This window comes from Antechinus flavipes, chromosome 4 (genome assembly GCF_016432865.1).
Source record: "Antechinus flavipes isolate AdamAnt ecotype Samford, QLD, Australia chromosome 4, AdamAnt_v2, whole genome shotgun sequence".
Lineage (NCBI taxonomy): Eukaryota > Metazoa > Chordata > Mammalia > Dasyuromorphia > Dasyuridae > Antechinus > Antechinus flavipes.
The window spans coordinates 321415486-321432603 of record NC_067401.1 but is presented as its reverse complement, the minus strand read 5'-3'; the positions used below and the strand labels follow the sequence as shown (position 1 = coordinate 321432603).

The window sequence follows — 17118 nt, the reverse complement described above, 5'->3', positions numbered from 1 at the left end:
ACCCTTGCTGAATAATGATTGCATAATTTCACTAAGATTCATTTGTATACAGTACTTGAATTGTTAGGTGTGTGTCTTGCTGGGGTACAAAACAAGCAAGCAGATATACACAGTACAAACATAAATCTCAGCTCATGTGCTCACAAATTGTTCTTTGGCTGAGAGAGAGCATACAGCATAATACAATGATAAAATAATGATTAAAAACCCACTGGGAAAAGCATAATGATAGCCTGGATATAAAGAAAGATGCAGCTTATGTTCTCTGAAATATTTCTTCTTTCTGTGAACTAGATGGAAGTCTGTTCACTGATCAACAGTGAATTGATAAGACTTGAGTGGAAAAAGGCAGCTGCAGAACCATAGAGAACAGGTCCTCTTGTCCTAAGCTTTCACATTGTATTATTGGAAAGACAGTCAGATAGATAGATAGATAGATAGATAGATAGATAGATAGATAGATAGATAGATAAGAAGGAAAGAAAGAAGGACTGAATTTCAGTATAATTAAGAAAGAGTAATAAAAGCTGTTGGAAGACAACTAGGTAGACATGGAAGGAAGAATCAACAACAAAAACAACTTGAATAAGTTTTCCAGCTCTTCTATTGACTGATCCCAACTCCCCAATGAATGGCAGTCATTTGAGGCGGGGAAGTGGGGGAGCCTTACTGGGGGACAGGCAGCTGTTGAGATGAACTTCTTACCCCTCTACTTAGAGCTTATACTCCTAAAACATTTCTTTATTATCATCTGTGCTAGAAAGGAAAGTTTATTTGGGAATCTTGTCTGACCCAACTGGAAGAGCAAATAGCAAAATGGAAAGAAGTTCTACTTGGAAGTTAGAATACCCGTCTGAAGTCATAATACCCAACTAGCTTTGTTTTTGTTTTTGTTTTTTTTCCTTATTGCTGAGGCAATTGGGATTAAGTGACTTGCCCAGGGTCACACAGCCAGGACATATTAAGTGTTTGAGACCAGATTTGAACTCAGGTCCTCCTGACTTCAGGGCTGATGCTCTATCCCCTGCGTCACCTAGCTGCCCCCCTCCACCCCACCTCACCCCCAACTAGGTTTGTTTTAAACCGTCCTGGATCTCGCTTTCTTTATTTGTAAAGTAAAAGAACCATTCGTGGGGAATAGCAATCAAACTGGAAGTTAGCTGGAAAATAAAGTGTGTAAAGTATGAAAATAGAGTGTATAATACACAAGAAACCTGGGAAGATCTAGCATCCCACTGTCAAGAATCCTGAATTCCAGAGAAGTGCCTATTTTATCTGAGGAACAATGGAGAGTTCTTGGAGCTTCTTCAGAAGTGACATGATTAAATCTGTGCTCGTGAATGATCAATTTGTGTACAGGATAGATTGGAGAGGGGAGAGACTGGGTACAAGAAGACAAAGGTAGGAGCTATTGAGATAGTGTGTGTGAGAAGTGTTGAGGCCCCAGATTTGGGTGGATATGAGAGAACTGACATCAACAGCACCTCCATGGATGAGAGGAGGGCGGCTAGAGTGAATGATTGAAGAGTCAAGAATGATTCTCAGATTTCAAAAAGGGGTAACTAGAAGAATGGTGTTACCCATGGCAGAAATGGAGAAGTCTTTAATGGGTTCCCTTTTGGACATATTGTGCTTGAAATGCTGATTGGACATTCATATGTAAATGCCACGCAGCTATAATCTACATATCCATCCCTCATCTACATGCTGATTTTAGAGTTTTCTACCTAAAGATGATCCCTAAATCCACTAAAATTGTTGAGGGGTATGCACAGAGAGAGGGAGAGTAGAGGGCCCATGACAACTATGGCACATACACATAGTAAGTTGGGACACGTATGATGATCAGGTAAATTAAGAGGGATACCAATTAAGGAGCCATTGCAATAAGCTAGTCATAAGATGATGAGGTCATCAACTAAGGTGATGGCCACATGAATAAAAGAGTTAAATGCAAGAGATGTATATGATGTAGAAAGGGCAAGATTTACCAACTGATTGGATATGTGGGATAGAAGAAAGTAAGAAATCAGGAATAACACTGACTTTGCAAATGCAGGGAAGATTGTGGTGGTTGTTCAGTCATCTCTGACTCTTCATGAACCTATGTGAAGTTTTCTTGGCAAATTTTGTCATTTCCTCGTCTGGCTCATTTTACAGATGAGAAAACTGAGGCAAACAAGGTGAAATAACTTTCCTTGAGTCACACAGCTAGTAAATGTGTGAGATCAGACTTGAATTCAGGTTTGCCTGCACTTTATCCATTGAGCCATCTATCTGCCCCAGAAAATTGTGATACCCAGGACAGATATATGGAAGTTTAGAAGAAGAGTTGGTTGGAGGGAAAACATAATGAGTTCTATTTTGGACATTTTGAATGTGAGATATTTCATACTTCTAGTTTAAAATGTACAATTGGATGACTCATATAGAAATATGTTTTGCTTGATTGTACATGCATTACATATATCAAATAGCTTACTATTTCATGGAGGATAAGGAGTGAGGAAAAGAATTTGAAACTCAAAATTTTTTTAAATGAATGTTAAAAAATTGTTTTTAATGTGTAATTGGAATAAATACAATATTATTTAAAAGTAAAGTAAAAATAAAATATACAATAGATAATTGTTGATAGGGAATTGAAGCCTAGTACAGAACCTGGAGCTGGATATATAGATCTCTGAGTCCTCTGCATAAAAAGGACAATTAAACCTATGGGAACTGATAAGATCATCAAGAGCGAGAATTTAGAAAGAAGGAAAAAAAGAGAGCTCAAGACAATCAAGAAAAGTCACTTTGTCACAGACTAGAGAAAAGGAGGAGAGGAGAGGAGATGGTATCAAAAAGTTGTGAAATGAAAGAGAAGGATTTTGTGTTGAATAGCCTCATTGAAGCAAGGTCCTCAAATGAGAGCAGGTGAGACAGAGGAATTGTTGGAACTTTGAGAAGAAAAGAGAAGTTTCTTTGAAGAAGTTTAAGATAGAGGATAAGGGTACGGGGTAAGAAGAGGGTAAACTAGAGAATCAATTAGAGATAAGTAAAAAGATTGCCAATGATGCGAAGCCCCATTTGAAGTTGGATGGTGTGAATTTATAATATAACTTAGGGCTCAAGAGAGAGAATTTAGAAAGAAAAAAGAGAGCTCAAGAACTTTAAGGAAATCCAATGTTAGATGTATAAAATGGATGGGGAACTAATAAAGAAGACTGGAAAGAAACCAGCAATGAAGAACTAAGAGAAAACAGTGTTTGAAAACTTCAGTATAAGAGAATGCATTCAGAGAGTATAGGTGGTGATGTTAAGTTGCACATGTCAAGGAAGAATGAAAACTGAGATGAAAGCATTAGATCTGACACTTAAGACATTGGTGATAACTTTATCTAGAGAAGTTTCAGTTGAGAGATAAGATCAGAATGAATTCCTACTGGAAAGAGGTGAGTAGTGAGTAAAAGGAAACAAAATAGAGTGAGTGAATATAGAAAGGCATTTATAGAGCTTTGGGCTTGGTTTTTCCCACTAAGAGAGAAAAAGTGTAGATGATAGCTTAAGAAAGAAATTTAGCAAAGCTTATTTAAATGTGGAAGAGATTTGGTGGTGTTTGAATGTAGAAGAGAAGGAACCAGCAGATGAAAAAAGATTAAAGATTAGGGGAAGAGATGATTGAGGTTACTATTTGCTGGAGATCTTGGAAGATGGGCTCATTAAAAAGGGTCATCTCGAATGTTGGAGGGGATGCGGGAAAACTGGGACATGATGCATTGTTGGTGGAGTTGTGAACGAATCCAACCATTCTGGAAAGCAATCTGGAACTATGCCCAAAAAGTTATCAAACTGTGCATACCCTTTGATCCAGCAGTGCTACTACTGGGCTTATAACCCAAAGAGATACTAAAGAAGGGAAAGGGACCTGTATGTGCCAAAATGTTTGTGGCAGCCCTGTTTGTAGTGGCTAGAAACTGGAAATTGAATGGATGCCCATCAATTGGAGAATGGCTGGGTAAATTGTGGTATATGAATGTTATGGAATATTGTTGTTCTGTAAGAAATGACCAGCGGGATGAATACAGAGAGGACTGGCGAGACTTACATGAACTGATGCTGAGTGAAATGAGCAGAACCAGGAGATCATTATACACTTCAACAACGATATTATACGAGGATGTGTTCTGATGAAAGTGGATTTCTTTGACAAAGAGACCTAACTGAATTTCAATTGATAAATGATGGACAGAAGCAGCTACACCCAAAGAAAAAACATTGGGAAACAAATGTGAACTATTTGCATTTTTGTTGTTCTTCCCGGGTTATTTTTACCTTCTGAGTCCAATTCTCCCTGTGCAACAAGAGAACTGTTCGGTTCTGCAAACATATATTGTATCTAGGATATACTGCGACATATCTAACATATATAGGACTGCTTGCCATCTAGGGGAGGGGGTGGAGGGAGGGAGGGGAAAAATCGGAACAGAAGCGAGTGCAAGGGATAATGTTGTAAAAAAAAAAAAAATTACCCTGGCATGGGTTCTGTCAATATAAAGTTATTATTAAATAAAATAAAATAGAAAAAAAAACTTTTTAAAAAAAATTTACAAGACATTCTGATGAGAATGAGAAGACTAGCAATAAAGGGGATAATGACACATGTCAAAAAAAAAAAAAGAAGGGTCATCTCATTGTCAGAGAGTAGAGGAAAGAAGGAGAGTGGGAGATGGTGTCAAAAATATGTGAGATGAATTCATTGTTGGTGGAATTGTGCACTGATCCAACCATTCTGGAGAACAATTTGAAACTATGCCCAAAGTGGTATAAAAGGAATAAAATCCTTTGATCCAACTATCTATAACCCAAAGAGATCATAAAAGAGAGGAAAAAATCCACATATGCCAAAATGTAACAACTCTTTCTATAATGGCTAGGGATTGGAAATTAAGTGCGTAGAGGACCGGAATTCTGGAGAAGTATACTTGAAACAAGGATACTTACAACAAGGTGTTAACTCAGTGGAATTGAGGAGATGATGGTTCTTTAGTTCTGAAATCTGAGCCCTAAGGGAGCAAAACGAATTCCTTTTTTCTTACAGTGCTTTCAGGTATTTAAAGACTGCTATCATATCCTCCCATAAAAATTCCTTTCCCTAGACTAAACATTCCAAACACTTTAAACTGATCTTTTTTTCCATGTACATGAAGACCCTTGCTATACTTTTTGCCTACTTCTAGGTCAGAGGTTCTTCACCTTTCTGTACTTAGTACTTAGTATGGTGAACTAGAGAATCACCATCTCATCAATTCCACTGAGTTAACACCTTGTTGTAAGTATCCTTGTTTCAAGTATACTTCTCCAGAGTTACAGGCCCTCTACATAAGTGGATATACCTCAATTGGGGAATAGCTGAATAAGTTATGGTATATGAATGTAATGGAATATTATTGTTCTCTAAGAAATCAGTAGTCTTATTTCAGAAAGACCTAGAAAGACTTAAATGAACTGATGCTGAGGTGAAGTGAGCAGAATCAGGAGAACATTGTACACAGTGACAGTAAGATTATGTGATGATCAATTATAATAGATTTAGGTTGTCTCAGCAATACAGTTATATAAGACAAATCTAATAGACTTGGGATGGAAAATGCCATCTCTAGAGAGAGAACTATAGAGACTGAATAAGGATCAAAGCATACTATTTTCACATCTTCTTTTGTTTGCTTTTTCTTTCTTGTGGTTTTCTCCTTTTGTCCTCATTTGTCTTTCATAAAATGACTAATATGGAAATATGTTTTAAAATGATGATATCTGTATAACATATCATATTGCTTATTATTTTGGGGGGAGAGGGAAAAAATTTGGAACTCAAAATTTTACAAAAATGAATGTTGAAAACTATATATGTAATTGGAAAATTAAAATACTATTGAGGTAAAAAAAAGGTTGTGAGAGGAAGTGAAAGGAAGAAGGAGTTTGTTGAATGGCTTTATTGAGAGGTAGCCCTCAACTGAGAACAAGTTAAAAGGAGGAATTGTGGGATTCTTAAGAGAAGAGAAAGTATTAGAATAATTTCTCTGGAAGGCAAGATAGAGAATCAATTAGAGATGAATAAAAGAATTGCCAAATGATGTGAGGGCACATTTGAAATTGGATAATATGAATTTTTAATATAACTTAGTCAGCGGAGGTGTATCACTTCCTCCATTTTCATTCAGTTGAATGATGCCTGAGAAAAGGCCATTGGATTTGGCAATTAAGATATTGGGAAGCAGAGCTAGAATATAAAAGTGGTAGCAAGAACTACTATCCCCATCCCTAAGCAGTTCTAGAAAACATAACCAGACTAAAGCCCAGTTAGAAAAATTAGGAAATCAAAGGGGGGAAGGGGGGAAATCTCAATTAATTCTTATTCTGGCCTATGTTGGCATAGGGAAAGAGAGGTCATTGGACTCTGGAGCCAGGAACACATCACATATGTGTAACTTAAAGTCTAGTGGGAAGATAAGATACTAATACAGATATTATGTAATATTCTGTATTATGGTTAAGTATATTACATTAGAAAAGTATTAAACAAAGTATTATGTGTGGTCCAAGTGAAGCAAGGAAAGAAAGATAGAAGGAAGGAGGGAGGGAAAAAAGAAGGGAAGGAGCAACTCCTCCACCCTACCTCAGCCACACATAAAGATAGCATATTCTCGACCTTGGTATCACCCAAATTGTACTGCCTCCACATTCAAGAATGCTGAAATCCTCTTTTCTAACCATGATCAATTGTCAATCCCCTCCCCCCATACACACACACATACTTCCTTTTTACAACTCTTTATCAGCGCTGTGACCTCCAGTCCCTTAACCCCTCAATTTTCTCTCAGGCCATCTCTTTATTTATTTACTACTTTCTCCTCTTTTCCCCTTCTTGGTTCCTTGGTGAACCAATTCCACTTTACACTGTCCTGCTTTCTTTAATCTATAATTTCCTTATCAAATGGCTGATTATGCCCAACCAAACTTTAGTTTTGGCTCATTTCCTCTATTCCTTGCTTTTCACTCCTACACATGTGCCAGTCTTATTGGATCCACTACAAATTTATGTTGAATAACTGGGTCCTCATTGCTGCTAGGCAATCCTACTCAGTCTCTTATCAACTCATTCTCCCACTCAAGACAGCAGCTATTCCAAATCTTTTCATCCCTTCTCAGACCTCCTGTGCCTCCTACTCTCTCAGCTGAGAATCTTGCCTTGTAGTGTACACATCAGAATGACTCCTGTCATCCCCACTGTTTCACTTATTTTTAATCTTTCCCTTTCTTACAGACTCATGTATTGCCTACAAACATCGCCCATGGCTCCCATATCCTGAAAAAATCCTCACCTGATCCTTCCATTCCTGCAAGTTGTTATCCTATATCTCTTTTGCTCTTCGTAGCTAAACTCCTTTTTTTAGGTACCCCTACTTTTTCTCCTCATTCTCAAAGCCTTTCACTGGAATTGCTTTCTCTAGAATTACTAATGGTCTCTTAGCTGACCAATTCAATTATTGAATTCTTATTTTCTCAGTCTTATTTATCTTATATGTAGCTTACTTTGTATATATTTGTATACTTGTCCATCTTCCTCATTAAATTGTAAACACTTTTGCCTCTTTTTGTATCCCCAACACTTGCCACAGTGCCTGGTATAGAGTAGGTGCTAAATAAATGTTTATTGAAATGAAAGAATTATTACACTCACAGTCCTGATCGTTGCAATGATGGATTGCAGAAAGGCAAGGTTGACCTCTAAGGTTAAGGAACAAAATTTCCCCTCAACCCCTACATATCTATAGTTTCCTTTAATAACTTTAGTTGTTCCTTTGTTTTTAGTCATACCACACTCTTCATGACTTCGCAAATCCTGGAGCGATTTGTCATTTTATTCTCCAGCTCATTTTACAGATAAGAAAATTGAGGTAAACAGGGTTAACTGATTTGTGTCTGAGGCTAGATTAGAATTCATGAAGATGGGTCTTGACTTCAGGTTCGATACCCTATTTATCCTGTGCCACTTAGTTGTTCCTCCCTTCATAATTCAGGTTTCCAATTTGCCTTCAGAAATTCTGTCACTTCCTATTTGCAGGACCTTAGACAAGTCTTTGAAACCTTGTTTTGAAAATCAAATGAGATAATATATCCAAAATTGATGTGTAGTTCTAAAATACCACATAAATATGTTGTCATAGTGAATATAAAGATAGTCTTGGTCTTTGAGGAATAACGCAATTCTCTGCCCAAGCTTTTGTATAGCCTCCCACAAGATACTCACTGTCCCTTGCCATTATACCATGCATTCATTAAATGTTTCATGAAAATAACATGCCAGATAGAGTGTAGAGTAACTAAAAATGGGATCATAGAAAACCATGGCATATGAGAGCTCAGATCATCTTTGTCAATCCCTTTTTTTGATGGAGCAGGAAATGAAGGTTCCAGGGGAAAGATTTAACCAAAGTCATTGAGGTAATGATCTGTGACAGTCAAGCCAAAAGCATAGGACAAGAAGTGTAGTGCAATGAAAAGAGCACTTGCTCTAGAGTCAAAAGATCCAGGGCCTCAATTTTCAATCTATAAAATGGTTGGATTTGGTGACTTTTGAGATCCCTTCCTGCCCCAGAGAGCTGAATCTGTCATTTCTAGGCTTTTTTTCTGTTACAGAACAGACAACCCTGCTTGTTCTCTCTAAGTTTTCATCACCTAAACTGGAGGAAAAAAATGAGTCAGTCATGCTCGGATCTTTAGAATGAAAAGAGCAATGGGCATAGAGTCTGAAAATTATATTCAAATGGTAGGCCCATTTGACCTCATAGAGGCCCCAGTTTCTCACCTGAAAAGTAGTTATATTCAACTCCCTCCAAGATCTCTTCTAGCTTTAACAGTGTACAGTTTAGTAGCTTCAAGAAAAAGTTAAAGATATATTCATAACTGATAGATCCATAATAAATTAATAATATTCTGCCTTGGTTCTGCCCAGTTTGTACTTAGATTTATCTCCCTTTTGAAGAAAGATAAAAATCTACCTTTCTCTTTTTTCTGCCTCCTTAGATAATATAAATGATATAAATTGCTTCAATGATTCACCTCAATCTTTTAAGATTGAATTTCACTGTATTTTGTTAGGGCAACTACGTGGCACAGTAGATAAGAGTATTGGAGTCAGGAAGACCTAAGTTCAATGTGGCTTCAGGCATACACTAGCTGTTTGATCCTGGGCAAATTACTTAAGTTATGTGTACCTCAGTTTCCTCAGCTGTAAAATAGGAATAATAATAGGTACCTACCTTCCAGGATTGTTGTGAGGCTCAAATGAGGTAATTGCAAAGGGCTTAGTACAATGCCTGGCACATAGAGGAATGTTAACTATTATTATTAGTTTCCTGCTGTTAACCAAGGCATCTAGGTGACACAGTGGATAGAACTCCAGGGCTGGAAACAAGAAGATCTGAGTTCAAATGCAGCCTCAGATACTTACTCAGACCTGGGAAAGTCACTTATCTGTTTGCCTCAGTTTCCGCATCTGTCAAATGAGCTGGAAAAGGAAATGATAAACCACTCTAGTATCTTTGCCAAGAAAACCCTGAACAGGGTTGCAAAGACTTGGACAGAACTTAAATGGCTGAACAACGACACTGTTAACCTGTTTTAAAAAATGCTTTACAATTTGTAAAAAAAAAAAAAAAAAAAAAAAAAAAAAGTGTTAGTTGTGTCCAAAGTACACTAATACTGGAATTTACTGTGATAGTGATAATGTTTTAAAAACAACTAAATTATATCTACTAAAATCATTGTCTCCCACCTTAATTTTATTTTTATTGATCCTATTTTTCAGACCCTCCACCTGTACTTAGAGTTGATGACCGACAACGGCTGGCACGAGAACGGAGAGAGGAACGGGAAAAGCAGCTAGGTACCGCAGAATCAATATTTGGTCACTAAATTTGGACTGTTTTATGATTATGGGCAAGTCACTTAACCCCTTGCAGCCTGAATTTTCTCATCTGAAAAAGGGGTGTGCCAGTGGCATCTAACTTTCAACATTGTGTGAGGATCACATGAGAGAATGTTTGTCAAAGTATGTTGTAAATCTTGAAGTGCTATATAGATATTGGCTTATATTATTAATAACAATATCAAAGTGGGTTATACTTTATCCTTTAGGAAGAGGAGAATTCAGCTTGTGAGACAAGTTTATATCATTTAACAAAAACTGGCCTATCAAGGAAGTGGATCTTGAGAAAGTATATTTCATCAAATTTACCGTGACTCTGAATGCCTCTATGACTGCGAACATGATTTTGTAGTCAATATCATGAGAAAGATCATGGATCTATGTAATGTTTGGGCTAGCTTTCTGGAGAACCTTGGGACCAGCCGTGATCTTAGTGCAGGAGGCAGGAGAACCACCAGGAGGATGGTCAAAGATAGAATGTCTATCTTCCAGTCCTTCTTATGTACCTTATTGTAATTACATCATTACAGCATACTGATTATGTGTGAACTTAGAGAACCATTACATCACCATACTAAGTATACATGTGAACTAGAGAACCATTATCTCATCAATTCCACTGAGTTAACACCTTGTTTCAAGTACACTTCTCCTGAGTTCCAGCCCTCTACAGATATAATACTCAAATGATGAACTAATAAAATGCTGAATGTAAAGTAGTGATTTAGATCATATCATAGAAATATACTATTTTTCTTTTTACGGTGTCTATCAAAGCTATGTGTGACTCTGAAGTGCAAGATACATACATAATTTTGTATTTGTATATATGTGTGTGTGTGTGTGTGTGTGTGTTTATATAATATACATGCACATAGGTAAACATTTATATCTCTGTATATAATATATATACATACACACACACATATATATAAATATATTTTATATATAAATAATTTCTATTATTAACCAGCAATATATGGAAATAATTTTCAAGTTTGCAAAATGGTCCTTTTTTCTTTAATGTGCACAAAGTAATGGGGCTGCACATAGTTATTACTTTGCATAATTAACCCTAACACTTCTCCCCTCAGAGACAATCTCAATGCAGCACATTATGTTGAACTTACACGACAAACATCTATATTTAAAGATACATTGGCTCTGTACCAGTAGGATTTCAGGGGAAAATCATGCTTTATTTTGTTGTTGTTCCATATTGTTATTCAAGGTTAACATCACACCTTAAAAAAATGCTAGAAGGAACATTATCTTTACCCCATTGCCAAAAGATTTGGACCGTGGAATGGACTCCCCAGGAGGGCTTTGCCCTCTGACCATGTGCGTGAGAGCTTGCAACACACTCATCATTTGCCAGCTTGAGCCAGTGAATAACACAGCTGGGCAGAAAGATCTCACTTTGCATTGGACACTTTTTCTACAAAAAGTAAATGAAAGACTTTTGCTTTCTTTTCTCTTATTCTTTTGTCTTCCAGAAAATGTGATTAAGGATCCTATGCCAGCTCCTCATTAAAGTGCCTTACCTTAATGTTCATTTATGCAAGGTTTCCAACACAAGATACTCTATCTACCTTGGGAAGATAAAAGGGCTGATCAGCATGACTAAGTGGTTCCAGGATGTCTAGGTGCCTTATAAACTGAGGCTTACCTTAGGTCACTAAAATCTTTCCAGAAGATGACCTATAACATTGCCTGAAACCACTGTATTGTGTCTTAATTCTCGTTAATGTTTTAATCTGGGAGCATGGCACCTATAGCCTCAAACCTCAGAAGGCAGTATTTCCACGAAAGCCTCCATTTCCAAAACCGAGTGTTATGGAGCACCAGGCCAGTTATCAAATGTCCAAAACACCGTCACATTTTGTTTTGTGTCATCAAGGAGCATACAATCTAAGCTCCAAAACCATTCCTTTTGTGATCTCAACTGGACATTTCTCTTACCCCTGAGAGTTTTGTAAGTGCAGAACTCAGTGAACTGTTGAAAGTGAAGAAACAATAAGTTCTTGATTGTGTGCGAGTTTCCTGTACTGTTATTAACCTGTGTGTATCTGAGAACTATTTTCCCCTAGCTTCTTGTGAGAGAGGTTTAATCTGCCTATTTGGGATTCAAACTTTATTTTCTATTTTCTTCTATATTTCTTCAGATCTTTCAACAATTTAAAACACTCCCCACGTTATAATATTATGCCATGAGAAGCAAGGTTAGTCTTTGTAATGAACTAGTGTGTCATATATATTTTCTTTATAATTGGATATACTTTTTTTGTTTTTAAAACCAAATGAGCTATTGAATTATTGAGGTTAGTCATTTTATTCTAATGAGCTATAATTTGATTTTTAAAAATTTCATAATAATGAATGCATATGCTGTATGCATTGTGTTGATAGTTTTTAAAAACAGATTTTCTGTTTTCCATGTATTTCAAGGTGAAATTCAATTGTCTGGATTGCATAGATTAACTATTACAAAAGAAGTTGACTTGAATAAAGGTCAGCTAATCAGTTTGATTAGCAGTATATGTTAAGAAAGTAAGTTAAACACTTTTGAACAACAGAATTGTTCCAAAGAATTTATGTTATTTGGTTTCTCTATGGTCAAGGAAGAATTTGATTTAAAAAAAAAAAAAAGTTCATCGCTTCCTTCTCTCATCTTCATTCTAATTACAGTAATATACTATGACCTTTATCCTCCATTTTACTCCTTCATCCCTTTTAGTGGGAATTCTTACTTTTTTTCCATGTGTCATGGATTCAATTAAGCAGTCTGGTGAAACCTGTGAACCCTGTCTGAGAATAATATTTTTAAAGACATAAAAATACATAGGATTGCACAGGAAACCAATCATATAGTGAAATGAAGATGTAATGTTTCCCCTCATTTAAGTTCATCCCCCCGTCCCCTTTCCCCTGTTCCTATAATCTAAGCCCTAGGTTAAAAACAATATCCTTAACTATTTTTTAAAGAGCAGCATATCTGAAATCATGTGAAATTCCTTTCTGATTCAAGCTGAGGCCACTAAAGGTGACCTTCAATGAATTTGACAAGAAAAAACATCAGAAGATTCATAAATTGTTTTCTTGGTAGTCACTGAGACCAGTAGAACCAGACAAGGAAGGATTGCCACTTAGTGTGACCATATTGGGCTGGAATCAGTTCAGTAACCATAAATCACTGGGCATACTAACCATTGTTGGAGTTTTTTAATGTTCATTTAGAGCACAGTAAGATATTTATGGAACCCCAGGAAAGCAATATGAGATAAATTTTTATTCTCAGTGAAGCTGATGATCAGAGTGTTTATTTGCTAGAGATTTTTGATTAGCAATATTAGAAGGAAGCACAGATAGAACAAAAGTCTAATTGTTTTGCTTTCAGTAGTCTGGTATGTTTGTACTTTGAAAACAGAAAGATCCTATTAATAACCTTTCCTGAGCTCAGCCATGAGGTATGTCTTAATGCATTTACTTTAAATCTATCTCATATAACCTGTTCTTTTTATCTTATACTTCAATTTGTTGTTCAAAACCAGTCCTACTATCCTTAATGAAAAAGATGGCTTTTTTTGGTTTATGTCTAATTTCAACATAGTCTCCAAGATTAAACCTCAAACAGTGCTATATAGGATAGAACCTCCTCAATTGTCTTACTATATTTTTATAATATTTATATGTATACATAGATATTATTGTTATAATTTAAGATATTAAAATTTCTCTTCCACTGGTAATTGGGAATATCATTTCCTTGCTTCTTCTTCCCCTTCAGCACATACCCCTTCACTATCTCTTTCATTGATACCTTTTCCTATTCCCTTTCTTAACTCTTAGGCTGAGCCTCTGCCAATTCATGCCCCTATTTCCTACTTCTCATCTCTCACACAATTACCACTTGAAAGTTGATCTACATATTAAATCATCATTTGAATATTATTATTATCTATTCAGTATCACTATTTGGACACACAACTGTCAACTTCAGTTCAGTTCAGTGAGAATTTAGGAAGCACTAGCTCTGGGTACCTACTTGCAGTGGGTATTACCCACTGGTAATGAGTAGTATACCCATTTGGCCTATATTTTCTTACACCTTTATATTGTTTTTCCATAACTCTTCAAAATGAACACTGCCCCAAAGGACGTCTACTCAAGGATCCCACAGTCCTTTATGCTGTCATTTATATGGTTCCTTACCTGAAAGGCATTGAAAATTGGGAAATCAGATCCAAATTTTATACTCGTAATAAAGCCAACTTCAAGCATCAATTCGAAATCTTCCCAAATTTCCATATCCCACAGTGAAATTCCTTATTTGAATTCCTACAGTCAATACCATATAATCTATTATTTTAACATGTACTGGCACTGTCCTGTTCTTTGTTATTACAGTGCTCATTGACTTAACTTTCACATGTAATTTTGAGGTTCCCCCTCCCAATTAAATATGGAGTATCTGCCTTTTGTGCTTTAAATCATAAATGAGCCGCATATGATATTACAGATTTTTTATACAAAGAGAGAGCAATGCTTGAATGGTAGAAATGTCATTGGATTGAATGAAATGAAGAGAAAGGAATGAAAAATCATTTAATGTTACTTTAAAACCTAAACACTTTCTTACTCAAAATTTTGTGTTAGTAGAGTCATAATTGAAATGGAGCGTATGGCTTAAATTTGCAGCTAAAACAATTTTTAAAACCTTTAGGTTTAATCTCTTTTTTAGAAAATATATCTTACCTTCATCTACCTAAATGAGATGAATAAACAGAGATCATTTAATCATTAGGATTTAACAGATATTTGTTAAATGCTTGCTACGTCTGAACAGTGCCAAAGGGAAGGGCTTTCAAAAATGAATAAGTGTTACACTTCTCCAGCTCTCAAGGATCTTACCATATATATAGTAAGAGGGTAATATAAGACAAGTATATAAATAAGTAATGTATAGATGGCACAGTGGATAGAATGCCAGCTTTGGAATCAAAGGACCTGATTTCAAATATGGCCTCAGACATATGTTAGCTATGTGACCTTGAGCAAGTAACTTATCCCTGTTTGTCTCAGTTTCCTAATCTGAAAATGAGATAGAGAAGGAAAGAGCAAACTTATCTAAAATCTTTGCCAAGAAAACTCCAAATGGGGTCATGAAGAGTTGGGCACAACTGAACAACAGTAAAAATGCTATATTCTCGCCATCCCCATCCCACCATCTCCAGTAAAATATGAGCTCCTTTTGGGCAAAGACTGGTTCACTTTGCTTCCCTGCTTTAGAGCAGGAAGAGATTTTAGAAACCACTGAGTCCAACTCCTTCATTATATAGATGAGAAAACAGATGCTCAAAGAAGTGTAGAGACTTGCCTGGAATCTCATAATTGAGAAATATCTAAGATAAGATTTGAATCATACGACACTGCTCAATAAATGCTTATTGAGTTTTATCTTCAAGATAAAATATGTTCCTTCAACAAATCCTCTTATAGTTATATATTTTAGTCCCCTCAGCATCCTAATCACCATATACCCTAGTTTCTCAATGCCTTTTGTAAAATTCAACACTAGAAACTTAATATGATATTCCAGATATGGTCTAAGCAGAACAGATTACAGTAGGACTATTATCTCCCTCGTTCTGAACACTCTTCCTTTTTAAATGCAGCCAAGGATCACCTTTGTTGTTTTGGCTGCCATACATAGTATGCAACTGACTCAGACTGAACTTGCCACCCACTAAAACTTCCATGAGGTCTTTTCACATGAACTGCTGTCAAACTAGGCTTCCATCACCTGGTGCTTGTCCAGTTAGTTATGTGGGTGATGACTTATGGTACTTATCTGATTTTCCATAGCTAAGAAGTAGCAGAGTGCAGACTAGAACCCAGTTTTCCCAGTATTGGGCACATTTCACTACACTGGAATAATATCTGAATGCCTAGGCTGGTCTTTAATATGACCTTGTTGCCTTTCTAATGGAGAGAAGTCAATTCATATATTTTTCAGTAGAATAAATTTTCTCCCTCAAACTCAATGACCAAAACCATATTTAGTAACTGGGAATGTTAAGTATCTTTCATGTTAAGCATTTTGAAAAGGGGGCTGTAACTCTGGCTTAAGAAATGATATTTTATTTAACATCTACTGGTCATCCTGCCATTTAGAGGAGGGGGTAGGGGAGAAGGAGGGGAAAAAATTGGAACAAAAGGTTTGGCAATTGTCAATGCTGTAAAATTACCCATGCATATAACTTGTAAATAAAAAGCTATTAAAAATAAAACAAAAGAAGTGATATTTGAATTTAATATGAAAAGAGGCAATATTAGAATTTAGTATGAAATATTCTTAGTATTTTTCAAAGAAGTTTCTGTTGTTAGCCAATGTGAACAGTTCATCTCATTGATAAATATCGTGTGTGTATGTGTGTGTGTGTGTGTGTGTTTGCTAAAAGAGGCCTCAGATTCAAATAAAAAGCTCCAGACTTTTTTCCCTCAAAGATAAGGCAAAAGAAATACAAAAACTTAAATTACCCATAAACTGGAATATTCATTTATTCCTTGAACAGTTTTGATTTTCGGTCATTTTTCAGTTGTCTCTTACTCTTTGTGACTCCATTTGAGGTTTTCTTGGCAGAAATACCAGAGTGGCTTGCCATTTCCTTCACTAGATCATTTGACAGATGAGGAACTGAGACAGACAGGATTAAGTGACTTGCCCAGGGTCTTACAGCTGTTAAGTGTCTAAGGCCAGATTTGAACTCGGGAAGATGAATCTTCCTGATTCCAAGCCTGGTGCTCTATGTATCGTGCCAACTAGTTGTCTCTTCAATGAGCAATATTTCATTGAAATTATTTTATCATTCATCATATTGATATTTAGCTTTTTATGTTTTGTCTTCCTAACTTGATTATATATTTTTTCCTAAGTAATTTATAAGTTTCCTTCAAATCCTTTTAACTACTCAGATATGTTAAGTGTTTTTTTCCCAAAGAATACAAAGAGGCAGATATAACTTATCATCTGGGAGATATAACATTTTAAAAACTCAAGATAGGTTTTTTAAAATGGATATAAACACCAAAAGCATTTTTGTGGGTATAATAAAGAGATATGAGAATTGATACCAGGGGATGCA

General features: G+C 36.1%; 1 protein-coding gene across 3 annotated transcripts in view; it reads left to right on the top strand.

The window, feature by feature from the left end:
- MAP7 (microtubule associated protein 7) overlaps positions 1–17118 on the top strand; it is a 229801-nt gene that overhangs the window by 152381 nt on the left and 60302 nt on the right. For all 3 annotated transcript variants that reach the window (XM_051997827.1, XM_051997829.1, XM_051997828.1), the window contains exon 3: positions 9854–9931. In XM_051997827.1, the coding sequence (XP_051853787.1) occupies positions 9854–9931 (78 nt within the window). The remainder of the gene's footprint in view (positions 1–9853; positions 9932–17118) is intronic.